General features: G+C 48.3%; 1 protein-coding gene across 2 annotated transcripts; it reads right to left on the minus strand.

Annotated features, from left to right (window-relative positions):
• Positions 1-781: 781 nt before the first annotated feature.
• Positions 782-27,253, minus strand: ERO1A (endoplasmic reticulum oxidoreductase 1 alpha). 2 transcript variants are annotated; one of them, XM_071745144.1, is made up of 16 exons: positions 26,868-27,253; positions 19,524-19,643; positions 17,952-18,035; positions 15,537-15,575; positions 14,514-14,590; positions 14,334-14,407; positions 13,355-13,475; positions 11,701-11,738; positions 10,575-10,586; positions 9,562-9,588; positions 9,096-9,188; positions 5,804-6,050; positions 4,391-4,460; positions 3,406-3,492; positions 2,753-2,886; positions 782-1,200 (listed from the first exon to the last, which is right to left on the minus strand). In XM_071745144.1, exons 1-16 carry the CDS (start codon positions 26,982-26,984, stop codon positions 1,140-1,142), a joined length of 1,401 nt encoding a protein of 466 aa, XP_071601245.1. In that variant the 5' UTR covers positions 26,985-27,253; the 3' UTR covers positions 782-1,139. The 2 variants fall into 2 exon arrangements, with proteins under 2 accessions (XP_071601245.1, XP_071601246.1); XM_071745145.1 differs by lacking the exon at positions 10,575-10,586.
• Between the last annotated feature and the right edge of the window lie 218 nt (positions 27,254-27,471).

The following is a 27,471-nucleotide window of genomic DNA, read 5'->3' on the forward strand; positions in this document are numbered from 1 at the left end:
TTCTTTCTGGAGAGGGTGATCAGCCATTGGAATGGGCTGCCCAGGGAAGGGGTGGATTCTCCATCCCTGGAGATATTTCAAAAGAGCCTGGATGTGGCACTCAGTGCCATGGGCTGGGAACTGCAGTGGGAGTGGATCAAGGGTTGGACTTGATGAGCTCTGAGGTCCCTTCCAACCCAGCCAATTCTATGATTCTATGATTCCCTCTGGATTATCCAAATCATCAGGACATGGAGTTAAGGCTTGGGCTGCCTTCTGACCACAGTTATCAGCAGGTTGGGTGTCTTGCTGGGCATTTCATTGTGGCTTTAACCCCTCTTTGAAAGCCTGGTGGCAATGGGGTGGCTTCTCCCATTGCCACCCTGTTCCCCTGGTTGACCTTTAAGGTCCCTCCCAACCCAAACCAGTCTGGAATTCTTGGATTCTGTAACTGAGGAGGGGCTGTAAGCAGAGCAGCTTTGTAGTTCTTGTACCAAACCCCAACTTTCTCCCACACCTCTTCTCTCCTGACAGAGCAGGGAGCAGAGGGCTGTGCTCACCCTCTCTGCCACATCCTCCTCACGTGCCCATGCTCTCCCCCCCACAAAGATCCCAAACCCTTTTTGACTCCATTTCTCCTCACCAGGCATCAGGGCACCTGTGCTGTTTCTCCCAGGAGTTTCTGACCATGATGGGAGCACCAGGCTGGGCTAAAGGTTCCTCCAGCACACTGCTGCTTGGTTAATCTGCCCTTACCTTCCACCAGGAGGTCTGGCTGGTTGGAATCATGGAGCAGGCCAGAAAATTTCCATAACTTTATTCAGTGGCACAGTTCTTGCTCTACCTCCAGCTTCTGGAGTGTAATCCCTCAAAACAGTACTGCAATTTTTCAAGCAGTTCTTCAGACTCATCTTCCAATATATAAAATAAACTTTAAATATAGTCCTCATTTTTTTTAAATGGCTTTTTTTTTTTTTTTTAACCAAAATACTTGTCCTCAGCAGGTTACAGACTTCTCAGCTGGGAGCAGGATGTCCCACAAGTGGTCTTCAGCTTTTGGTGGTTATGAGCACGGGATGGAATGCTGGTGTTTTGTCCAGTTGTAAAGAACCCAGAGCTGCCCAGCAGTAAAACTTCCAGTCTCTCTTTCTCCAAGAAATTCACTGCATATTTCTTAAGATGTTCCTGAAGTTTTCCAGCTCCCTAATGCTTGTGGAAACCCTGTGTGCAAGGAAAGCCAGAGGGAAACATCAGAGCAAGGCCTGCATCACATCAGAGTTAAAACTCAGGAGAAGGGGACTGTAAAGCTTCCAGCAGCTCTGGGGAAGAGAAAATTGAGAATTTCAGCTAAATGAGGCTGTGGTGCCAACCAGGCCCTTGAGTGATTTTGCAGCCTGGTTTGAAAGCAAGCAGGGAGGAACAGGATGTTACAGAGCTCAGCACTGATGGGACAAACCCATTAAGAAGAGGTCAAGAAACTGCCCATAATATTACCAGCTGTGCAGGCAGGTCACGGAGCCTCCTTGCAGTAAAAGCTTCATTCTTTTGAGGTGATTTTTTTTTTTTTTTTGAGTCTCCTACCTCCTTTTTGTTTTGTTTTTTCCTGAATGCATTTTGCACCAATGAAGATGCCAGATGGGGCTGTGAGGATCTGGCCCGTGCCGGAAAGGAGAGGTCAGCCCTTCCCAGCCAGGACAAACTTCCTTTTCCAGAAGGTTTTGCCTCACCCAAATCACTTGTGACCAACAAGCAAGGTGTTTTGTTTTTTGTTTTTTTTTTCTCTTTTGGAAAAGGCTCTTCTAATCCACAGCAGAGGACTTCCAAGGGTTGAGTTTCAGCTGGGCAGCAGAGGGGGAAAGGGAAGCAAGACAAAAGCTCCCTGCCCGCCAGCCCTCGGCTTCCTCTGGACACGGATGTTCCCGGTGTCCATAAATCTCCTGTGTGCTGCTTCCAGAGGCCATGCCAAGAGGCAGCAGGGAGCTCAGCTCCTCTGGCCCAAGGGGAATGCAGCAGCTGTGCTCAGGAAGGGAATGACAGAAGTGTTCTGCTGGGAAAAGATCTTTAAGAGCATCGAGCCCAAGCATAAACCCAGCACTGCCAAGGCTGGAAGCACCAGTGCATCCCTGGGGAAAAGAATTTTGGGGTTTTCCAGACTGAGGGTCTCCCCTTTGCTGGCCATTCCCACGTAGAAGGTGCAGTCAGGGGGTTTGGATGAGACCCAGCAGAACCCCTGAGCTTAATTATCAGCAGCATCATTCCATGAAGAATCCTTTAGAAAATTCTTTCTGCCAGAAACTCCAGCTCTGTCAGCACCACGGAGCAGGGATGGATGACAAGAGCCTCTTGCAAGCTCCTCTCATTCCTAAAGGCCTCATTACCCTCTTTTACTGCCAAAACCTTCTCACCCAGCTCTCCACAAGGGCTGGACTGATGAATTCCTGCTAAATTCAGAACTGGTGGAAGTGAGAAGCTTGAAGGAGAACAACACAGAACAACAGCAACACTGCCTGGGGACAAGGGGCTCCAAGGATAGTCACAAAGTTTCCTGAAAATGGCCAAAAATCTTTTCTGTCTTTAATACAAACTCTTCCTTGAATCCCCTACAAAAAGTAAGGAGTACATAAAAAGTGGAATATGTAAAGAAGTTGTTTTAAATGGTTCTTTCAGCATGAGCAGAGCAGAAATTAAACACAGATTACTGCAGATGAGAACTGACTGCTTGAACTTAGATGGGATGCTTGTGTAAAAGCAGAGGAAAAAGTCTCCAACTCACCTTCCAAAAGCATTAAATAAGGCAACAATTTCTTGTCTGGTCAGCTGGAATCCATAGGAAGGGCCACTCTCAGGTATCTTTTCTATCAGGTTTTCAGAAAAGAGAATCTTCAGCACTGTGCCCAAGCCCTGGGTCTGTGCAGGACAAACAAAAACATTTAATAGCAGGGAGACATCCAGGGCCTGACTCACAACTTTCCCTTTATTTCCCTCCTTCATCTTTGTGAGGGTTCCTGTTGACATCATCTGAAGAGAGCAAGGCTTGGATTTCACTCAGCACAGAGAGCTCAGAGAAGGGAACAGCAGAGAGCCAGGAGGTTTTATTTATTTAGTGTTACTGTGATAGCAGAGCAGCCCAGCAGAGATTTCCTCTCTGCCTCTGACCACGTGTGAAATTCAGCCCAGATCTTGCTGAACTCCCAGTTTTGATGCACTCCCTCCCTCAGGGAGCAGCTGTACCAGGTTAACCCAGTTTCCAACTGCAGAAGCAGTGGGGGCCCAGCAAGCTGGGATCAGCCCAGGGCTTCCCACTGCCTTAGGAAATTACTTGGGCAGCCCTGAGCTGTGTCTGAGGACTGAGCAGGGTCCAAAAACCCCTTCAATGCACCAGGGTCCCCCTGGGTGAGTTGCTTCCAGAAATGTCCCCAACTTTACCTGTAACTTGCCCCACAGGCGACATTTGAAGCAGCCAACACAGTCCATTATCTTGGAAATATTCCTGAAGTGCAGCCTGAATTCCTCCTAGAGGGAAAGACATTCCAGCTGATCATTGTTATGCACTAATGAGGGATTTTTCTATCTCTCAAACCAATAATATCATTAATTCTGGGTTCCAGGTTCAATTCAGTGGGACAGAGTTAGGGAGATGCTTCCTGAAGTGGGGACCTCAGCACCCGTTTTCCCTTCTCTTAAAGGCACACCCTGCAATCTGGAGTCACCCACAAGTATCCAAACCATTCAGAAAGCAAAATGATTTGGGAATACCTGACCTGGTACCTGGCACATTTCACCTGGCTGGGACCATCCCTGGTGTGGGCAGCAGGAGCAGGGCAGGGATCATCCCCCTGTGCTGGGCACTGGGGAGGCTGCACCCCAAATCCTGGGCTCAGTTCTGGGCCCCTGAGGACAAGAAGGAGATTGAGGGGCTGGAGTGTGTCCAGAGAAGGGAATGGAGCTGGGGAAGGGTCTGGAGCAGAAGTCTGCCCAGGAGCAGCTGAGGGAGCTGGGGGTGTTGATCCTGGAGCAGAGGAGGCTGAGGGGAGACCTTCTGGCTCTCTGCAAGCCCCTGAGAGGAGGTTGGAGCCAGGGGGGGTCGGGCTCTGCTCCCAAGGAAAAAGGGATGGGAGGAGAGGAACTTTTGGCCTCAAATTGTGCCAGGGGAGGTTTAGGTTGGAGCTGGGGAAGAATTTCTCCCTGGAAAGGGTTGTCAGGGCCTGGCCCAGGCTGCCCAGGGCAGGGCTGGAGTCCCCATCATCCCTGGAGGGGTTTAAAACCCATGTGGGGTTGGTGCCTCAGGACATGGTTTAGTTGTCTGGTGGTGCTGGACTTGGTGATCTTATTCAGAGGTCTTCTCCAAGCTCAATGATTCCTGGTTTCCTGGATTCTATGAAGTACCCCAAAGGCCAAGGCTGGAAATTACCTTTAGCTTAGCAGCTTCCCTTTTATTCCCTGCAAAGAATGAGTTCTCATTGAAATGCAGTGGGAAAGACCTGAAACAAAAGAACAAAAAAGAAGTTTTCTCTCTGCACAGCTTGTTCATTCAGCTGAAGTCCAGATCCAGAGAAGCATCTGGGTAGGTGCACAAATGAAACTGGGAAGAATCAGACACTGGGCATCTCTGCAGATGTATTTTAAATCCAGCTGCTTGTTTCTGAGACCCCTTGGGAAGCTTTAAATACAACCTTGCATCTCACCTCACTTTTTCAGCAAAGCCTCTCAATTGTAGTTTGTTTTCTACAGGAGCAGGAGTGTGACAAGATAAATTCAAACATCAAACATAGAAAACACCCATTCCCATCTGCTTCTGGTTATCTTCCATTCCTTGAACTCCAAACTCACTCCAACAGCATAAACATCCATTACCAACAGATTCAGGACTTTCTCCCAGTCAAAAAAGGTTTTTTGCAGCCCAGAAAGCCAACTGTGTCCTGTGCTGCATCACCAGAAGCAGAACCAGTGGGTCAAGGGAGGGGATTCTCCCCCTCTGCTCTGCTCCTGTCAGACCCCACCTGGAGCTCTGTGCCCAGTTCTGGAGTCCCCAACATCAGAAGGACACAGAGCTCCTGGGAGGTGTCCAGAGCAGAGCCACTGAAATGCTGGGAGTGTTGGAGCAGCTCCCTGGGAAGCCAGGCTGAGGGATTGGGGTTGTTCAGCCTGGAGAAGAGGAGGCTCCCAGGTGAGCTCAGAGCAACCTCCCAATATCTGAAGGGGCTGCAAGAAAGCTGGGGGAGGGCTTTGGACACGGGGGGGTAGGGAGAGGACAAGGGAAATGGGCTAAAACTTGGAGAGAAAGGGGAGATTGAGGTTGGATATTAGGAAGGAATTGTTTGTTGTGAGGGTGCTGAGCCCCTGTGCCAGGTTTCCCAGAGAAGCTGTGGCTGCCCCATCCCTGGCAGTGTCTCAGCCCAGGTTGGATGGGGCTTGGAGCAACCTGGGCTGGTGGGAGGTGTCCCTGACCATGGCAGGGGGTGGGGATGGAGGAGCTTTAAGGTCCCTCCCAACCCAACCCATTCCATGACTCTATGAAAAACACAAAGCCAGGACTGCTACTCCACAGATGAGCCAAGGGCTGACACCCAGGCAGTTATTAAATTAAATCCTGCTAAATCAAAAATGCAGCCTCAAGATGATTAAACTCTGGACCTCATTCCCCTCTTTGCAATTTGAAGCCAGACACCAACTACACCATTACCCCTCTGCACAAACCACACCGTCCCACTCCAAGAAAAGAACCCAGACACCTGCCTTTTAGGTGCTTTTAGTGAAAGGTTAAGCAGGCTCAGAGATGCCAGGGTGGAAAGAGCCATTCTCCCCAGGTACCCAAGGTAATTACTTGGCCAGATGGAGAACTTCCAGCAACTGGGTTTTCATTTCTGCATCCTGAGTTTTATTCCCTGTGTAGAGTTGGAATGCTGAGCGCTCAAAGAATGGCAGCACCTTGGACATGGCCCTCAGCTCCAGCAGGTAAAGGAAATACAGGTTCTGGAGTCTTCTGGGACCTTCCCCTCTGGTCAGGACTTCATCAAACCTCTGCTGGAACTCTGTAACATTTGGGCCCCATTTCTTCTGTGCCCAGGTATCTGAGAGCAAAAAGCAAAACCAACAAAGAGATGGTGGGGTGGGGATCGTTCTGGTTCAATCATCCCCAGTGGGGATGGGGATGAGGTTTGGGGATGAGGATAATTCCCAGTCATCCCCAAGCTCATCCCATCATCCCCAAGAGTGATGATGATGAGGTTTGGGGATGATGATGATCCTAAATCATCCTCAAACTCATCCCATCATCCCCAATGGTGACAGTCATAAGATTTGGGGATGATGATGGTCCCCAATCATCCTCAAACTCATCCCATCATCCCCACTGGTGATGGGGATGAGGTTTGGGGTTGGTGAGGGTCCCCAATCATCCCCAAATTCATCCCATCATCCCCAAGAGTGATGATGATGAGGTTTGGGGTTGGTGATGATCCCCAATCATCCCCAAACTCATCCCATCATCCCCAATGGTGACAGTGATGAAGTTTGGGGATGATGATGGTCCCCAGTCATCCTCAAACTCATCCCATCATCCCCTCTGGTGATGGGGATGAGTTTTGGGGTTGGTGAGGGTCCCCAGTCATCCCCAAACTCATCCCATCATCCTCAATGGTGACAGTAATGAAGTTTGGGGATGATGATGGTCCCCAATCATCCTCAAGCTCATCCCATCATCCCCAAGAGTGATGATGATGAGGTTTGGGGATGGTGATGATGGTCCCCAATCATCCCCAAACTCATCCCATCATCCCCAGTAGTGATGGGAATAGGGATGCTGATGAGGTTTGGGGATGATGATGATCCCCAGTCATCCCCAAACTCATCCCATCATCCCCAATGGTGATGCTGATGAGGTTTGGGGATGATGATGATCCCCAACCATCCCCAAACTCATCCCATAATCCCAATGCTGACAGTCATGAGATTTGGGGATGATGATGATGATCCCCAACCATCCCCAAACTCATCCCATCATTCCCAATGGTGACAGTGATAATGATGAGGTTTGGGGATGATGATGATCCCAAATCATCCCCAAACTCATCCAATCATCCCCAGAGGGTGAAATGTGACCCTGAGCCAGGAGACCCAAGCTCTACAACAGCCACAACCCTGTTCAAGAGCTGGGAAGTGCTGAGGAGTCAAGGGAGAGATGTGCTCTTCACCAAACTCAAAGCCCCAGCAAATGCAGAATTCCTGCAGAGCTTTCTCAGGTGGCTTTAAAAAAAAAAATAAAATTATGAAGTGGAAGATACAGTGCTGTCCTATCAAGCTGATGGAATGAAAAATGAAAATCAACCAAATGAAATGATAAAAATGGGAGGAGCTTTATCTTTTTAATCACCAATGGGCACCAGCCCAGCAGGAAAGGACTTGGCCTCAACTCCAAGCTGAGGAATGCTCTGGGCCCTGCAGCTGGGAATCCCTGCTTGGATCCAGCCTGAGCCAAGGAACACCTTCTCAAAGCAGAGAGCATCTTCTGGAGCCTTTCACCAGCAGAATCCTTTTTCAACAGAAGTCAAGAGCAAACACCTGACTGTCTGCAGCCAACCTTGTGTTCCTAATCCCCTCTGCAGTCCCAACTCATCTCTTGCCTTTGATATTTCTCTTGTTATTCTCTCTCCCAGCTCTAACCTACTCTAACTTGCATCAGGGTGAGGGCTACATGGGTGGCAGAGAGCTAAATATAATTAAATTATAAAATAATATCAAATATCAAAGAATATTAATTAAATATCAATCCATACTATTAATTAATTAATCAAATATTAAGTAATATTCAATTATAAAATATTAAATATAATAAAATCCAAATTCTAGCAGCTCTCTCTAAATCTGCAGGTGATTTTTGGTTAAGCTTTAGCAGAATAAAGGGGGTGAGCTTGGGCTGCAGGTACCACTTGAAACTACCACCAGTGAATTCTTCAGGAAGTCAGCCAGAACCTGAGGAGCAGTGTTCCACAGCCCTTGGCCACCTGAGACACACAGGCTGGAAATTCAGATTCTTCAGACAGCTACTTATGGACAAAAGAAATGGGAATGGCACCTGGACAAGGATCAAAGCTCTTGGGAAAGCCCAGCCAAGCACTGTGACCTTCCAGAATCTGAGGGGCTACAAGGCTGGAGAGAGACTGTGTGCAAGGGCCTGGAGTGATGGGATGAGGGAAAATGGGTTTAAATTAGAGAAAAATAGATTTTTTTCCTTGCCTTGAAGGAGACCTCGTGTTAATGCTCTTCCTGATAGGTTGTTTTTTTGGGTTTTTTTCCCACTTTCTTTGCAGTGAGGAAACCCAGCAGGCAGTGCTCCAGTGGACACAGCACGATGACTCTTCAGACAGCTTCTGCCAGGCTGATGGTACAGGGACCTGTGTCCTCTGACAAGTCTTGTCATGGGATTTTGAGCAGCTCTGCAGAACTTCCAGGCCAGCATGTAATATTTCAGCAAGCCTGGAGCATGTATCACCTCTCCTACAAAGCCAGGCTGGGGGAACTGGGGGTGTTCAGCCTGGAGAAGAGGAGGCTCTGGGGACACCTAACAGTGACCTTCCAGTGTCTGAAGGGCTACAGGGAGGATGTAGAGGGCCTGGAGGGATAGGATGAGGGAAAATGGGTTTAAATTAGAGAAAAATAGATTTAGATTGGATGTGAGGAACAAGTTGTGTCCCATGAGGGCAGTGGCACAATGGCCCAGGGTGCCCAGGGAGGGGGTTGAGGTCTCATCCCTGGAGATATTCAAGGTGAGGCTTGAGGAGGCTCTGAGCAACCTGATCTAGGTGAGGGTGTCCCTTATACTGCAGGGGGGTTGGGCTGGGGACCTGCAGAGGGACCTGACAACCCCAATTATTCCATGATTCCATTTCACAGCTGATTGCTAAACTGAACATCCTAAAGCCAGGCTAGGAAGGGACTTAGATGTGCTCATAGAACCCACTCCAAAATAACCTTGGAGGAAGAAGAGAAGAAATCCATGCTGGGGGTCTCACACAGTCCAGCCTCAGGGGGAAAGGCTCCAGAGGGCATTTAGCAGCAGCACTGAAGTGTCAATTTAGGACTGAGGCAGCAGAGCTGAGGCAGAAAGCATCACTTACCTTGTAGAAGGTACCTGGCACTCAGATGGATGTTGATGCTTGCATGGAGACCAGAAATGAGTTTGTAGAAAGCTCTTTTTTCTACACAGACACCTGCAAAGAAAGGGGCACTTTAAGGTCCTGAAAGCAGAGGCTTGATGTTTGGAAATATTTTTTCCCTGAGAGGGTTGTCAGGCACTGGAATGGCCCAGGACAGTCAGGAATCACCATCCCTGGGGGGATTTAAAAGGCATTTGGAGCTGGTCCTTAAGGACATGGGTTAGGAGTTGGCTGTGGTGTTGGTCAAAGGTTGGAGTGGATGAGCTTGGAGGTCTCTTCCAACCTAAACATTCTGTGATTCTGTGAATTTTCCTCTCCTGGCTGCCAGGCAGAAATCTAATCCCACTTGAACATGGCCAATAACCCTTCCCCACTCCCTGCCCATTTCATCTCAGGAAAAGCAACCAAGTTTAGGGAATGGATTTACCTTTCAGCCACTTGTAAAACGTGTGCCCTGGAAAGGAAAAACAAAACCAGGAGGTGAGTTTGGGAGGCCTGGCAGCAGCAGGAAGGCTTTGACAACACTGCTACATGTTTGAGGCTCTTTCTCTGGCCACACCTTGCAGAGGACAAGGGGATGAGAGCAGGCAGGACCCTCCTGTGCACCCAAACCTGGTGCCCTGAACCCAACTCTGATGCCAGCTCCCACAGGAGCTCACCCCAGTTTGTAGAAGCAGGGAAAGGAGTGTTAGAAGAGGATGAAAATGGCTTTTTCTCCCCACCCTGCTGATTGATGTTTCTCTATCATGGTGTGGCAGCAGCTGAAGATAGCTTTGGGTAGCTTTGCCACCCATTTCACCAAAAATGAGGAGGGCTGAAGCCCTGCAGAGCAGCACAGTGAAGGGAGAAACAAAGATTATGGGGTTTCTCTTCTGGCCAGGGTGGGGAAAGTGGGGGTTTTATTAAAAAGAGAAAGAAAAGAATTTAAAAGAACACAAAAAAAGAACCTCACACTGTGCAAGCAAGTGTGTCCAATCACACAAGTCAGTGTTTCACACCACCCCTTGAAAAAAAGGTTACAACCAGCTCCTTCCAGCTGTGAGAAGTTGTTGGGACTGTGAATCCTCTCAACCCTCAACCTCTCAAACCCTCTCAAACTTTCTCAGCAGTGCAAAAAACTAAATACAAACAAACCCACAATGCAAGTCCTGCTCCTGAAGACTTACAACACCTCAATGACTACCTTATATTCCCCCTCAAAAAACCCAAACTGGTGCTTTTTAAGGCCTCTGCACAAGGATGGGCTGGCCTGAAGGACAGGGAGCTCAGAGGGATCCACTCCAGAGGGTCCTGAAGGCAGCAGAATTTCAAGGCAACTTCTGATTTTGCCTGAATAATGATTTTGTTGAAGAGTTATCTGCTGGTACAGCATGTGACAGCATGATAAAGAGAGCCCCATTTGTTTCTCTTATCAGGAAAAACACACAGAGTGCCACTCACCTCCATCATCTCCTGGTGACAAATAAGATGCACGAGTGGTGGAAGGAGAGAAAAGAAGAGAGAAAAATTACACATGACCAAAATTAAACTCCAAAGCACAAGCATTAAGATTGCTCTGCTCATCTGCTCTGAAAGAGAGAAATCAGCCTCTCCAGGGAGGTTCAGAAATGTTCTGATGAACAGAAAACACTGCAGCAGGGAACACACCAAAGGAGCAATGCTCCTGAATAACCTGACCAGTGCCAGGAGGGATCAATATTTGCAAAGGAAGTAAAACCACCAGGCAGCTGAAGCAGAGAGCAGAAAATGAGGGACAAAAACATCCACCTCTGCCAGAGATCTCCTGGACGACCTCTGCCAGGACACCCCAGGGTCCCCTCCCCATTTGCTGCAGTTTATTGGTCACATGCAACAGCTCCATCATCAGATCCTCTATTTTCCTGCTCCATCACCTGCAAAACCAGCAGCCCTTCCCTCCCCCTCAACAGAACTGGGTTATTTCATTCAGATCTGCCCCTAAACTGAGGTGGTCAAGGGAAGCACTGGTATTTTAAAGGACATTGGACATTTTCTCCCTCAGTGCTGCTCCTCAAGTGCCACTCTTTGTACAAGGGGCAAAGGAGAGGAAAGAGACTGATGATGTTTGAGCTGTCTGGGCAGGCTGGGGCATCAGATGTGGGATTTTCTCAGCAGCCTTGGGCAAGGAGCTCTTCAGTTTCCAGAGCTTGTCCCTCCTTTCATTTACACTGTCTAGCCAGAGCCTCCAGGGCAGAGTTTCTGTCACTGGATGGATTCCACAGAGGATCCCAGCCAGGTTCTCATTCCAGTTGGTCACAGATGGTTTGAGCATTGCCAGGCACTGAAACCAGGGACCCAGGAACAGCCTCAGTCCCTCCAAAGCTCACATTTCTTCTAGGAGTGGAGGACCAGACTTCCCTTCTCTGTGATGGATGCTGGAAACCCCCCCTTCCAGGTGCCTTTGCCTTAGCCATAAAATTCCAGGCTTAATCCAGACAAGGAAATTTCTCATTCAGTAGGAGAAGTAGCTCAGAGAGCATTTACCCTTCCTGGAGCTAGGATCAGCACACACCACTAAACCACTTAGTGAGATGAATAAATGACTCACCTCTACCAGATGCCAAAGGTCTTTTTACATTCTGAGGCCTAAGGGGGGGGGAGGAAAAAAAGTCATTTAAATAAGAGATGTAAATAAGTGACTGTCTCCTCACTGGGCAGAAACACAGCACAGCAGAAGTGGTTACTTCACTGCAGTCAGACAGCTTGAGGAGATCCAAGAACCTGCTTGGTGCCCCAGCTTTGCTCAGGCAGGAAAAGGATAAAGCAAAAGGATTATTTTTTTTTTTTCCTTCTTTCATTAGAAAGAGCAGCAAGGAAAACTCCAGTGCCTACAGAGTTGTTAGTGGATATTATCCCCCAGCCTTGATGCAACATGAGTCACTGGTATGGATCCTTAAAGAGATCAGAGCAGGCAAGACTCCAGACCAGTGCCCACCAGTACTGTGCCTCAGCCCCAGAGGAACCCCTGGCACAGTTCAAACTGGCACAGACTGGGGGGAGCCCCCAGCAATGGTCAGGAAGGACAGGGCTGAGTGCCCAGGACCCCATCCCACATGGGATGAGCATCTTCTGCCAGGCTGCTGCCTCCCCACACTGCAGGGTTTGGGGCAGGAGTCTGCACCAAGGCAATTTGTGGCCCAAAAAACCAGGCAAGGGGGGGCACAGGGCAGCCACACAGCTTGTCCCCTCCTCTGACAGCAGCCACTGCACCAGCATCCCAGCAGGGATGGGAGGATGGGGGTTATGGGGCAGTAAAATGGGGATTATGGGGCAGTTAAATGAATGGGGATTATGGGGCAGTTAAATAAATGGGGATTATGGGGCAGTTAAATAAATGGGGATTATGGGGCAGTTAAATGAATGGGGATTATGGGGCAGATAAATGGGGATTATGGGGCAGTTAAATGGGGATTATGGGGCAATTAAATAAATGGGGGATTATGGGGCAGTTAAATGAGTGGGGATTATGGGGCAGTTAAATGGGGATTATGGGGCAGTTAAATGGGGATTATGGGGCAGTTAAATGGGGATTATGGGGCAGTTATATGGGGATTATGGGGCAGTTAAATGGGGATTATGGGGCAGTTAAATGAATGGGGATTATGGGGCAGTTAAATAGGGGATTATGGGGCAGTTAAATAAATGGGGATTATGGGGCAGTTAAATGAATGGGGATTATGGGGCAGTTAAATAGGGGATTATGGGGCAGTTAAATAAATGGGGATTATGGGGCAGTTAAATGAATGGGGATTATGGGGCAGTTAAATGGGGATTATGGGGCAGTTAAATAAATGGGGATTATGGGGCAGTTAAATAAATGGGGATTATGGGGCAGTTAAATGGGAATTATGGGGCAGTTAAATGGGGATTATGGGGCAGTTAAATGAATGGGGATTATGGGGCAGTTAAATGAATGGGGATTATGGGGCAATTAAATACATGGGTATTATGGGGCAATTAAATAAATGGGGATTATGGGGCAGTTAAATAAATGGGGATTATGGGGCAGTTAGATGGGGATTATGGGCAGTTAGATGAGGATTATGGGGCAGTTAAATAAATGGGGATTATGGGGCAGTTAAATAAATGGGGATTATGGGGCAGTTAAATAAATGGGGATTATGGGGCAGATAAAGCACGTGCAGCCCCTCTGCAAATGCAGCCCCTGCAAGCACGTGGGAGCTGTGTCCCAAAGCACCTACTTGAAGCAGTTTTCTTCATAAATACTGTTCCAGATCTTCCAGGCATCTGGTCCTCTGTAGCCAGTGTAACGTTCAGGATTCAGGAGTAAATCCACATACTCTGCATCAGGAGAGCTGATGTCTGCAAACCAGAGTCACCAAAAACTTCAGAAGGAAAATGACCATTTTTCAAGGCTGATCAGCCCCCCCTTGGCACACTGAGCAATCTCCTCAACCCAGAGAGCAGCTCCAAGCTCTCCTGACAGGCAGCTGCCTGATGTTTGCTGGGCACCAGCCCCTTGCAGCAGGGCAGAGCTCTGGGGGCTCTGGAGTGCTCAGAGTGCAAGGGCACTGATGGCAAAGCAAACCCTGAGCATGCTCCATCCAAGCTGCCAAAAATGGCCCTGACCAGCAGTGAGGGTTTTGTCAGAAATATTCTGCATCTTTTCAAAACACTGAGGGCTGGAGAGGGGTGGGAAAGAGAAGAAATGCTATATAGAGAATTAGAGAATAATTGGGGTTGTCAGGGCCCTCTGCAGGTCCCCCAGCCCAACCCCCCTGCAGTATCAGGGACACCCTCACCTAGATCAGGTTGCTCAGAGCCTCCTCAAGCCTCACCTTGAATATCTCCAGGGATGAGACCTCAACCCCCTCCCTGGGCACCCTGTGCCATTGTGCCACTGCCCTCATGGGACATAACTTGTTCCTCACATCCAATCTAAATCTATTTTTCTCTAATTTAAACCCATTTTCCCTCATCCTATCACTCCAGGCCCTCCTCATCCTCCCTGTAGCCCTTCAGACACTGGAAGGTCACTGTTAGGTGTCCCCAGAGCCTCCTCTTCTCCAGGCTGAACACCCCCAGTTCCCCCAGCCTGGCTTTGTAGGAGAGGTGATACATGCTCCAGGCTTGCTGAAATATTACATGCTGGCCTGGAAGTTCTGCAGAGCTGCTCAAAATCCCATGACAAGACTTGTCAGAGGACACAGGTCCCTGTACCATCAGCCTGGCAGAAGCTGTCTGAAGAGTCATCGTGCTGTGTCCACTGGAGCACTGCCTGCTGGGTTTCCTCACTGCAAAGAAAGTGGGAAAAAAACCCAAAAAAACAACCTATCAGGAAGAGCATTAACACGAGGTCTCCTTCAAGGCAAGGAAGGTTTGTGGGAAAAGGAGTCAAACCTTAAAGAGCCATCAACAGCTCCAAGTCTTTTGGCTTCTTCACATTCTTCAGCGAGGTTGTTGGCTTCTTCTGAGTACTGGGTTGAAAAGCAAAGGGGAGAGAGGATTTAAAAAAACAAAAAAACCATGTTTTCTGCTGTTACAATTCTGCCTTTTAACACACCAAAGCATCAGAAACACTTTTATGATCCATCCCAGCCTGTATTTCCACAGGATATTCAGAGCATTGAGCAATTGTGGTGAGTGTTGCAGGGACTCACAGCAGCCTCTGGCATTCCCTGTAGGAACATTTTGTGCCTGATTATCATCTGGTGCTGGAAAAATCTCCTAAAGTGCTTCATGGTAGTGGAGGGGAACACCTGACTTCAGGACAGCCACCTCAAAGGCTCCATAGCTGAGTTTTAGCCAACACTTGGTAAAAATTTAGGTAAAAAAGGGTAAAAAAATTTAGCCATGAAGTAAATCCCAACAAATACCTTCTGGGCACCAGAGTATAGGGAAGACACAGAGGTCCTGGAGGGTGTCCAGAGCAGAGCTACAAGGCTGGGGAGGGGTTTGGAGGTCATGTTATAGGAGGAAAAACTGAGGGAAGTGGGGTTATTTAGTTTGAAGAAGAGAAGGCTCAGGGGAGATCCTACTGCTCCCTGAAGGAAGGTTGTAGAGAGGCTGGAGTTGGTCTCTTCTCCCAAGTAACCAGTGAAAGGAGAGGAAATGGGTTTAAGTTGTGCCAGGGGAGGTTTATTAGGAAAAATTTCTTCACTGGAAGAGTGGTGAGGCATTGGAATGGGCTGCCCAGGGAGGTGGTGGAGTTGCTATCCCTGCAGGTGTTCAAGAAGTGTTTAGATGTGGTGCTTCAGGAGATGGTTTAGTGGTTGTGGGAGCTGGGTTACAGTTGGACTCAATGATCTTGAAGGTTTTTTCCAACCTCAATGATTCTACTCTAGAAATACTGATCTGATGAAGTCAGCTGTTACCAAAGCTGGTCCTATAAGCAGCATCACTCTGTGCACACAGAACACCAACCTTGTAACTTCCAGACCTGATGCCATCAGGGACTTCATCCTGAAAGACAAAATTTAGCAGGTGTTAGACCTGCCCCTTCAGCCCAACCTTTGGGAAAGATTGGGGAGGTTACCACAGTTTCTGTATGTTAGAAAGCAATCAAAGCTCTCAGCTCAGCTTACAACTCATCCAGTTCCTGCCTTTCCCCCCCACCAGACCAAGCCTGAGCACTGTTCTTGGTGTTTTCTTTTGATTTTTTGCAAGACTCTTCTTCTCCACAGGTCAGCAGCCTTCCAGGGGGGCTTCCTTGGGTTATATTTTGCTTACTCTGAAGCCAACACCAACTTCAGAGGAGCTGGAGATGCCTCTGGTCAGCTGCTGCCTGGCATCCTCTCTCCTGGTGATGCCAGAATTCCTGGTAGGAACCCAGGTGCCTCCTCCTCAGGTCTCCCAACCCCTCAGACACCTCATCCAAAACTTTCCCTTTCCCAGTTCCATCATGGAACATCACTGGCCAGCCCAGCACAGGACAGCCAGGTCCTAAATTCTCCTCCAGCTTCCACCTCCTCCATCAGCTGGGAGGCAATGAAACCATTTCTGCACTGCAGGAGCCAAGGCTCTGATGGCAAGCAGCACAGGAAGAGAAAAATTAAGCCATGAATAAGAGTTATTTCTGTTGCTTTCAGCATGAAGCAGACCCAAACCAAAATAATCAAAAGCAGCAGCAACACAGTCAGTTCTTCAAATAGGAACAAACTCTCATTCTAGCTAATATTCAACAAATTCTACCAACTTGTAGCTAGTACTAATGTAACTGGAACATCACTCTGTCAGCCTGGTCATGATCATCACCAAAACCATCCTTTTTAAGGAAAAAAATAAGGATTTAAGGAGAATTTTAGGGTTATTTTGAGAAAAATAATAAATCAGCATTCCAGTTTGGGTCCATCAGAGGTGCCCTTTGAAGACAAGGGAAGCAAAGGGTACTTCTTTGAGGGGTAGGGGGTTGCTGAGGAGAGAAATGAAATTCACACATATATCAGAATGGATTTAAAAAGTGATGCCCCAAACCCATACCAGGTTGTTTCAAGGTGTCAGCTTAGACCCTTTTTTGCCTGAGAGGAAGGGGACAGGCACCACCTTCCTGCAGCATATTTGAAACCACCCAGAAAAATAAACCAGCAAGCTGGCAAAATGCATGTGAGCAGGGTAAGGAGGTTTCTCTCCATGAGAGCACTGATCCCACCATTAGGGATTACCCCTAATGCAGGGATTATCCCTACAGACTGAGTGCCCTGGAGATGTGGGGATGAGAGTGTGGGATGTTCTGCTGCTGGCTGCCACCCCCAAAGCCAAGTTGGGTGGGATTTTCACCTCCTCTGTCAACCCAAGAGCCAAGTTCTGATTCAATCATTTTCTCACCCCCTTCTTTTCAGGCAGACACAGGCAGGAAAGATATTTTTCTTTTAGTTCAACACAATTCTTCTGTCTGGGATTTGTGTTTGATTCTGAACTGAGAAAGAGCACCCTGAAAGAGCAATTTTACATTTAGAGAAGGTTGGAAAGGGACTGGTTAAATTTGTCAGCCCAAACAGCAAATGACAATGAAACCTGTGGGCCAAACATGATGACTGAAGGAGCTGGAGGTGTTGGAGTGAGTCCAGAGGAGGCCCTGGAGCTGCTGGGAGGGCTGGAGCAGCTCTGCTCTGGAGCCAGGCTGAGAGAGTTGGGGGTGTTGAGGCTGGAGAAGAGAAGCTGCAATGGGGAGACCTTAGAGCACCTTCCAGTGCCTGAAGGGGCTCCAGGAAAGCTGGGGAGGGACTGGGGACAAGGGCAGGGAGGGATGGGATCAGGGGGAAGGGTTTCCAGATGGAAGAGAGATGAGAGGTGAGGAAGAAATAGTTTGGTGTGAGGGTGCTGAGCCCCTGTGCCAGGTTTCCCAGAGAAGCTGTGGCTGCCCCATCCCTGGCAGTGTCTCAGCCCAGGTTGGATGGGGCTTGGAGCAACCTGGGCTGGTGGGAGGTGTCCCTGACCATGGCAGGGGGGTTGGAACTGGATGGTTTTTAAGGTCCCTCCCAACCCAAACCATTCTATGATTACCCTGGCAATTAACACAAGACACTTCCAACAACAGTGGATTTCCCCCAAGCCCATCCCACTAATACCAAAAATAAACGAGGAACCAGAGCAACTTTTTGGCCACTCATGGAGGGTCAGCTATTCAGAGTCCAGCCTTCTTCTAAACTTCCAGAATTCAGCATTTTGGCCTTTCTCAGGGGTACCAGTATTACTGCACTTAAGAAAGCTCCATCAGAGCCATATTTTTGCTGTAGTTCCAAGAAGAGTCAGCCAGTCATTTGCTTGCTTCTCCCTTTTGTTCTGCAAAAGTCTAATATAAAAAAAAAAAAGAGGCAAAAGAGTGGATTTGTTACTTACAGATGGGCAGGGCTTTACAGCACAGTCTCTTATCCCACAGTGACTGTTGTCATTCCAAAAAGGGCAAGGTTTCTTTAGGTTTACCTACAAATAACAAGTTATCCCATTACACATCTCCTCCATGCAAGCAAACCAACTTTTCACACCTCCATGCACCAACATGCATCCCCAGCACCTCACAGCAAGATTTCAGGTTAAAAAAACCCAAAAAATATCAGTTCCAGGCTGAGTGCAGTGAGAGTGGAAACAGACAATTGTCATTTATCTTAAACACAGCTGATCACACTCTCTTGCCTCTCACATGAGGTGTGTGACCCCATCAGCCTGGCCAGGACTGGGTTTTGGTACCAAACAGGACACTGATTCTTCACCACATCCTGAGGTTCCCCTTGAGCAACAACAAATTGGGTTTGGGCCAAATGCTTTGTACCCTTTAGGAGTAAACAGTTACTCTGGGACAATATTTGGCTTTGGAATTGGGTTTTTTCTTCCTTGTTTTGGAAATCTTAGGACTAGAGCCTGCCTCCCTGGTAGAGGAGGAGGAAGAGGATGTGCTGGAGCCTTCCTGCCATCCCCCTGTGGCCAGAGCACAGGTTTTCTGCTGTCATCTGTGTTCTGGGCTTGCTGGTGTGCAAACCTTCTGGGCTTGATGGTACCAAATCTGGTGTTTCCCAGCTTTAATTCCTGTCTTTGTTCTCAGTCCAAGTCCCTCTTTTCATCCTTGCTTTGCTGTTTCTTCTGGTGCTCTCACACACAGGCTTCTCCATTCTTGCTTCATTCAGAACAGTCTTAATATTTCTGTTACCAAACTCAACACTGGAAAGGATGTTACCTTCTTCAACAAATCCCAGGCTTTCTTTTCTGCTGGTGCCAAGAAGCATTCTTCCAAGAAATTACCATTTAACAAGACTTTGTGGGTTTGGAGGAGAGGGGGAGCATGGAGAGGCAGCTCTAACCCAGGGATTTATATACAGGCCTGTTCTAATCTCTAGTGCAGTGAAGTTGGGAAGATTTTAAACTACTTTTACAGAAGAGAAAATACTTGTTTTCTCTGTTGAAACAATCAGGAAACAGCCACTCTTCAGTATCTGTAAGCAGCAGGTAAAATCTTGCCCCATGGCTCAAGCACACCCAAACAAACCAAAGAAACCCCACATTTAGTCAGAATCCACCTAATGACCATGGTCTGGCAATCACAGCCACCAATTTACCCCAATGTTTGGTAATTAAACCCTCCATCCAGGTCCATGGGAAGACACTAGGTCTCTGGTCACCAGCATTTTGGAGCCACAGGTCCACAGAAAAAGTGATTTCATTGGTCTACTGCTTAAGTTCTTAGGAAGGAAAAATGTGTAAGAAATTACCTTTCAAATGATGCATCTCATCAGTATGTTGCACCACATGAAAATGCTCCTGATAGCAGAGGAGTCCCACTTACTGACTTCTCAAAAACTCAAGATTAAAATGCACATATCTGGTTTTACAAAGATGAGCAACAACTTCAGGGGAGATTAGAAAAAAAAAAACAAACCAGCACAAAAAATAAATACAATTCTTGTATGAGAAAATTACCTTGTAGTATCGAAAATAGTCACTTTCCAGAAGTTTATTCAGTTTAGGAAAAAGCTGGTAGTTGTTGAAGGCATCAATGGTTTCTACATCACAAGTGCAGTCATCTAAATGACCAGTAACCTGATGGATTAAAAAAAAAAAGCAAATAACAGACTATGAACAACTTGACACTTCAGACAATAAAACAACCCAGAGTTTTCTCTCCTTTTACCAGCAAAGTCAAGAAGTTAAGTTCATCTAGAATTAAACAAGATTAAACCAGACTGTGCTGAATTCTGCAGAGAACTTCTTTTGATGTGTCCTGTACTTGTTGCTCAGGGACAGGCAGTTTTATTTGGGAATGGTTTTCTTCTGAGATGCAGTGATATATCCCAGTTTGCTGATGGCAGAGCCATAGGCATCAGATGGGCATTTTCACCTCTCCACAGCAGGTGAGAGACGAATTCATCCAGCCTGGGTCACACACACAACACAGCCCCTGTCCATACCTCAGATGGGGTTACACAGACCACGAGTGTTTCATCAGGATGAAATCTATCAGGAGCTGCTCTGACAGCTGTGAGCCATGCACATGGCCAGCTCAGAGTCCTCTTTGGGCCTGACCTTGTCACAGACTGCTTTGGGTTGGAAAGGACCTTAAAAACCATCCAGTTCCAACCCCCCTGCCATGGTCAGGGACACCTCCCACCAGCCCAGGTTGCTCCAAGCCCCATCCAACCTGGGCTGAGACACTGCCAGGGATGGGGCAGCCACAGCTTCTCTGGGAAACCTGGCACAGGGGCTCAGCACCCTCACAACAAACTATTTCTTCCTCACCTCTCATCTCTCTTCCACCTGGAAACCCTTCCCCCTGATCCCATCCCTCCCTGCCCTTGTCCCCAGTCCCTCCCCAGCTTTCCTGGAGCCCCTTCAGGCACTGGAAGGTGCTCTAAGGTCTCCCCATTGCAGCTTCTCTTCTCCAGCCTCAACACCCCCAACTCTCTCAGCCTGGCTCCAGAGCAGAGCTGCTCCAGCCCTCCCAGCAGCTCCAGGGCCTCCTCTGGACTCACTCCAACACCTCCAGCTCCTTCTGGCCTTGGGGACCCCAGAACTGGACCCAGCACTGTAGGGGGGTCTCACCAGAGGGAAGAACACAGGTGGGAGCTGACACTGGCATAAGGGACCACTTGGGCAGCAGTAACACCACTGAGGATCAGAGCACCCAAAGAGCTTCCCTGTTAACCAGCTGTGCTCTGGACATTTGTTTGATTTAATCAGAACCACAGCAACTGCAGCAGCCTCTCTCCCCATCTCAGAGAGCCATTTGGCAGGAAAACATTTGTTCCAAATCTGACAGAAAAAGCAAATACTTCTCACATCATCCTGAACAACTCCACAAGCTGTGTGCAAGCCCCAAAGACAAAAGAATCATAAATAAAAAAGCCCCAAAGTAGCACAGGCTCAGCTGTGGCTTTCTGACACACAGATTCATATCTGGGTGACCAAGTTGCACACCACAGAAGTAGTTTTGCTTCCCCCACACCTCCTGACAAGCATTTGGGGAAAACACCCTGGCCAAAACCAAGCATTCCTACTCACAGCCTCTCACCAGCAAGCCAGGGATTTTTCCTGGATGCTGATGTGACATTACAACACCTGGCAAGCTGCCATTCCCCAGGATCAGATAAATTTAGGGCGTTAAGATCAAAGCAGTTGTTTTAAACAGGTATTGTTGATGTATGAAGCAAAGAAGGGGATGTCTGCCACAGAATGGGAAGAAACCCTCTTCCCATTGCTATCCCAGAAAGCCTACAAAATCCTGCTAGCTGACAGCTCAGAAACAATATACCCCATACTGCTGTCCTAAGGGGGTTATGTTCAGTCTCTGTGCACAAAAAAGTTGGAAATAAAAGCCAAGCAGAACAAGGCTGGGAACACCACCATGGGCAGCTCCTCTGGAATGGGAGAGCAGGGGCATAAAACTGCCCCAGGGGGAAAAAGGCAGATGGGGGATGCACAAGACCTGAGAAGGTGTTGGGCTGTAATTAAGGGGCTCCCCCTTTTCTGACTTCTAAAGCACTCAACCAGCCCAAAGGGAGCTCCATGGACAGCAAACAGGAGCTGGTCTCATCCCTCTTTCAGGAAAGATGAGCTAAGCCAGAAGCATCTCAGCAGTCAGACCCAGGAAAGGAAGGAAAACCCTGCAAGCCTCCCTGATCCCAAAGCAAAGGTGCTACTCCAAGTGTTGCAATTCCAGCAAAATATATTCTTATGCACAAAAAGTCATGTGAGAAACATGAGTCAGGTGCCTTGATGTGTTTACTGAGAGCCCTCAGATAATTCAGCAAGATTTGCCCAGCATAAACCCATGATAATTACTACTGTGGAAATGAAGCTCCCTGCCTTTCTTCCAAGTAGGAAGGCAAGAACTGGAGCATTTGCCCTGAGAGGACACAGTCCCATGAAATGGGGAAAAAAAACCAGCCTGGGCTAAGCATTGAGCACCTGAGCAGCAAGGTTCCTTCTTTCCCACCCTGCAAAGAGTGGGAAGGAATCCAGGCTCTCCATCCAGACTGCTCCATACCAGGAATCAGTATTTTGGAAACAAGTTGTTTCATTTGTGGTTTTTTTTTTTTTTTAAAGACCTTCACTTTTTTTTTTCTTTGATTATTTTCAATAATTTGAAATTCTTCTGATTTTGAACTCAACCACACTGATCTAAGGGGGAGTGAAGGGAAATCCAGCAGAGAGATATTCAAGCCAGAATCCCATTCTCCACTGGAGCAAATTGCTTTTGTTAAAGCACCTTGTTTTGGAGGCTCCCTCCTATTTCTTGTGTCCCCACTGAAGCCCTCTGCCTCATCCTCACCTGTGTACCCTATTCTGCCATGCATTTTGCATGGTAATGAAGATTAACAACACAGCAATTAAGCTTTCTGCTAGCCTGAGTCACCCCTGTAAAAAACCAGCAGCAATTTGCCAATCCAGTTACCCAATTTAAAGCTGTTTCAAAACCTTAAAGACAAAGCACTCATCAAACTGCAACAAGAAAGCAACCAACCAACCACTTTTTTTTTTTTTTTTTTTTTTTTTTTTCCTGGAAACCTGGCATCCTTTGAGGCAGGCAAGCTTACAAATTGGGGCTAAAAAGATTTGTGGATAATCTTCAGCTGCTCTCTGTCTCCACACCAGACAAACATGTCCCCCCCAAAGGAATGACATCCCAAGTGAAACAGCACCCACCACTTGTGTCAGGGCTGTCTCTGCCACATCTAGTGACCAATTCAAACCAGAACCAACCTGGCAAAACATCATCCTGAAGGTAATTAATTAGTGGTTAAGGTGGTGTAGGACTCAGAGGTTGGACTCGATGGTCTTCAAGGTGGTTTCCAAGCATGATGATTGATGCTATGATTCTAATCCAGGGCTTTATTATTACTAAAAAACACTTGCTGATGCTTCCACTATACTCAGAAGATGGAGAGCTCACCCTCAAAGCATCCCCTGCTCAGCTGAGGGAAGCCCTGGTGGGAAGGTGAGCCAAAATGCCACCAAGAACATTCCTGGGGGGCAGCACAGGCAAAGGAGAAGCACTGAAAGAACTCAAGCTCAGCTCAAGTCAGAGTGAAAACTCCTTCCAAAACTCCTTCCTCCAAGATTTCAGGCAGAACAAGAAGAAATGGGTAATTTCCCTTTCCTGCATGGAGCCAGTGAGGTACCACTGACCTGCTCAACTTCCTGCTCTGCCTCCTGAGCCACCAAGCTGCTACAACAGAAAGCAGAGCCCAGCCTGGTGACACCACCTGTATGTCCCCAACCTGCCCAGCTTCACAGCCAGAGGAGCACAGAAGGTGACAATGAGAACCAAATGTCCTAAGAGACCAAGATCTAAGCCCCAAGGATGCTCCCACCACACAGCACTGCCTCATATCAAGACAGGGGGAGGGAGACCATTCTGGCAGGGCACCTTCTTCACCCCAGCAGTTCCCTCTTGCTCTGTGTCTGACCCCTTTTCCCTTCAAACCCACATTTTTCTGCCCTCAATTCCTGCTGTTGGAGCAGCTGAGCACATGGGTCTAACCCACCCTAACCCTTGTGATGGGTGGAACCCTCAAACACTTTTCCCCCCTCCCCATAGGCACACCTTTCCCCAAAGTATTTATCAAGCTCTCCAGCCTGTGATCAAGAGAACTGTTGTTCAAGATGAAAGAAAGTGATGGGAGCCCCAGCCACGTGCCCTGTGCTTGGCTGGTCCCTCTGACTCACCCAGCAGCCCTGGCTCTCACCCCACCCAGCAGAGGTGGGAGAGCCTGGCAGGAGCTGCAGGCAGGGCTGGGTTTGCCCAGGGGGAAGAGATGACACTGAGCTGCTGGGAAAGACTCCACACCAGCAGCTCCAGGTGCTGAGTAAGCAGGGAGGAAGGTGTTTGGCTGGCCCTCCACATGCTCACCCCATAATGCTGATGGACCCACCTGGTGAGCATAACATGGGCTGAAACACCACTGCACGTGGACTGGGAACAAGCCTTGGGTTGGGCTTTGTCTTCCTTCACCTTCATTCCAGGCTCTCCCCTGCACTGCTGCTTTCTCCTTCCCCCAGTGCCACAGAAATGTCCCCTGGGCAGTGGATTGAGTGCTTGCTTCTCTTGCTATGGGCTCCATCCCAGCCCCATGCACCACCCTTTCCTGCAGAGCTGAGCAGGAAAGAATCCCAGAATCCCAGACTGGTTTGGGTTGGGAGGGAGCTTAATTCTCCTCCATCCCCACCCCCTGCCATGGTCAGGGACACCTCCCACCAGCCCAGGTTGCTCCAAGCCCCATCCAACCTGGGCTGAGACACTGCCAGGGATGGGGCAGCCACAGCTTCTCTGGGAAACCTGGCACAGGGGCTCAGCACCCTCACAACAAACTATTTCTTCCTCACATCTCATCTCCATCTCCCCTCTTCCATCTGGAAACCCTTCTCCCCCATCCCATCCCTCCCTGCCCTTGTCCCAAGTCCCTCCCCAGCTTTCTGCACCTCCCACTCACAGGGCCAGGGATACCACAGTGGCTGAGGAGTTGTTTTTTAGTCTGGAGCAGCTTCCCTGGCAGATCCCTGCTCTTCTAGACAAACCATCCCAGTCCCAGGCTGACAGCAAGCAGATCCCACCCCTGCCCCAGCAGGAGATTCCTTGCAGTCCCCCTGCCCAAGTGAATTTGTGCTCTGCCTGCCTCTGGCACTCAGAATTTCCCTGTCACCCTTCCCAGTGCACTTGGAGCAAATCAGCTGGCAGCCAGGTTAGAACAGGCATCCCCAGCATCTGCCCTGGAAGCCAAGATAGATTCTTCCTCCCCTATCTTTTGCTCAGAAAAAAAAAACAAAACCAAACCAAACCAAGGCGTGGGGCTTCCAGAGCTCACAAGAAGCAAATCTCACATGGAAGCCTCAGGATGGGGTTAAACCTCAGGGGCTGAAGTGCTGTCAGATGGCACCTCCAAGCATCTGCTAGCAAAGAAGGAGCTGCAGCTGCTCCACACTTGGAAGTGGCTTCTTGAGCCACCCCAAAAAGATCAGGAATTTACAAATTCCAGCCCTGAAGGCTGCTGGGTGAAGACCAATGCAAGCAGAATGAAAAAGCAGCTTCCAAGTCCCTCCAGGTACCAACAAGGTCACTCTGGATGCCCAGACTCACCCCTAATGACAGCAAAGTGACCACAGAACCCTCCCCCCCCCAAGGAAACCATCCTTTCCCAAGATCCCAGTCTGCCAAACACCAGGATGCTCTTAGTGCAGCTCCATCAGCCTGCAGAGAGGAATTCCTAGGAATATGGAGAATTGGCTCATGGCTGGTTAAAGCATGAATGCAAACAGGAATATCTGGAATGCCTGTAAAGTTTCAGGGAACTCTGATCTTCAAGTGTTACTCAGCATGAATGAGACAGATGGGAAAGCCAAAACAGGACGTGCAGCTGAAGTTGTTTTAGCAACAGATGGAGGTTGCTAATAAAAGTTTCAGGGTTGGTTAGCAACCTCCTTAAGCAAATGAACAAAATAACACCCAAAAAAAACCCCAAACCAGGTGAGGCTTTGCTGTTAGTAGTGCAGACAGACATGAGCACAACACCCATTCCAGGATTAGGGCCACTTCAAGTCAGCATTTGAAATATTGCTGGGAAATAGAGCTCACCCAAAGTTATCAACCAGCCCAACATGGGCTGATGGACCCAGTCAGAACTCTTCCACTCACCCTACAGCAAAGTTTCTTCACCTGGCAAACTCCTGAGGTGGCAGGAGATGGCTCACAGGGGGGAAACCAAAAGCTACACCCAGGCCTTCAAGAGGGTAAAACACCCTTCAAGGCTTGCACTGGTTTTTATTTGGTGGTAGCAAAACCCACCAGACCAATTCTACACAAGAGGATCAGCACATTAATTATTTGCTTGTTCTTACAAAAAGATGAGGCAGCCCTCAGGTGTGCTTTTGTAAAGGTCAAAGGGATTAGTAAGGCTGAAAACCAGCACCTTACATATAAAGCTTCCCCAAAGGCAATAAAGTCTGGAAATACCTTGAGCCTGAAAACTCCTATTGGAAACTAAACCAAAGCTTAGGCTGCAACAAACCATCAGTGTTCCACATCCAATTCCAGCTCTTCCTATCCAGGGAAAAAAAAAGCCTGTAAGCTGTTACTATAACAGAATGTCAGTTCATTTAATGATTTGAGCTGCTTCTTCAAAATAACATTTCTTACCATGCTCCTGAGCCAATGCTAAGCAGACAAACTTCCCTGCTGAGCAGGAAGCAAACACCCTAAAGAGAAAGGGAATGGAAATGCAGGCTTTTCAGTTCTTTATCAGCAGAGCTTGAATTTACCATTTCCACATGAAATTGAAGTGTCAAGAGCCACCCAGAAGGCAAGAAACAAACCCAGAGGAACTCAGAGCACAGCCACACTTGTTCCCTTTCTCCAGTCTTCATTTCTGTCTCACATTTAAGCACTGGAATATTATTAATACAGGCTGAGCAGGCTTTAAAATAGCTTTTAAAATAAAAAAAAAGCTTTTTCTAAAGGTTTTAAAAAGCTTAAAAAAATTAACTTAGGTTTTACAAGAGCTTTTAAAAAAAAAAAAAAAAAGGTAATTAAATAAAGCACTGAATACACTGCACTACTTTCACTCCTTGCTCTCTCTCGGGAGAGATCACAGCTTCAATAAAAAATAAAAAATAAAATTAAAAAAAAAAAAACGAAAATAAAATAAAATAAAATAAAATAAAATAAAATAAAATAAAATAAAATAAAATAAAATAAAATAAAGAAATCCCTCCACGCCAATCCCGTTCCCCCGAAGCCCGGGACACACGCCCCGAACCCACGGCAGAACCCACCTGGCAGAAGCAGCGTTTCTCCGCCGAACCGCCCGGTCCATGGGCCACGGCCACCAGCACCAGCACCGATGTGACGATCCCCAGGACCCGGAACACCATCCCGGTGCCCGCCGCCATCTCTCCGCAACCCGCACCCGCCCGGAGGAGCCGCCGACGAGATCGGTCCCGCCCACAGCGGGGACCCAGCGGGCCGGACCGGGCTGCGTGCCTTGGGGCACGGTCTGACCCGCTGCGTCCCCGCTGAGGGAGGGGTTTGAGCCGGGGGACGTGCCCAAGAAATCGTCGGAGGTGACTCACGGGGATGGGGATGATCCCAAGTCCCTCCCCAGCTTTCCTGGAGCCCCTTCAGGCACTGGAAGGTGCCCTGAGGTGTCCCCATTGCAGCCTTCTCCTCTCTTCTGAACCAGAATCGTGGTTAGGGGAGAGCTCCAAGATCATCCAGTCCCACCTTTGATCAACAAAACCAAACTAAAAAAATCAGTGCTTCCACCTTATGGACGCTGTTTCGCCACTGATGCCTTCGCAGAAAAGGGAGAAATCCTAGAATCCTAAAATCATGGAATGGTTTGGGTTGGGAGGGACCTTAAAGCTCCTCCATTGCCAC

The sequence above is a fragment of the Heliangelus exortis genome, chromosome 5, assembly GCF_036169615.1.
Source record: "Heliangelus exortis chromosome 5, bHelExo1.hap1, whole genome shotgun sequence".
Taxonomy (NCBI): Eukaryota; Metazoa; Chordata; class Aves; order Apodiformes; family Trochilidae; genus Heliangelus; species Heliangelus exortis.

Bases quoted from the DNA above. Each gene is read 5' to 3' on its own strand.
- ERO1A (XM_071745144.1), bottom strand. From the start codon at position 26,984: ATGGCGGCGGGCACCGGGATGGTGTTCCGGGTCCTGGGGATCGTCACA. The intron at 13,476-14,333 runs GTACAGGGACCT...TCTGGTTTGCAG, and splicing joins CAGCTTCTGCCAGGCTGATG to ACATCAGCTCTCCTGATGCA. The intron at 6,051-9,095 runs GTAAGTGATGCT...TTTTGCTCTCAG, and splicing joins TGCCAGGTACCTTCTACAAG to ATACCTGGGCACAGAAGAAA.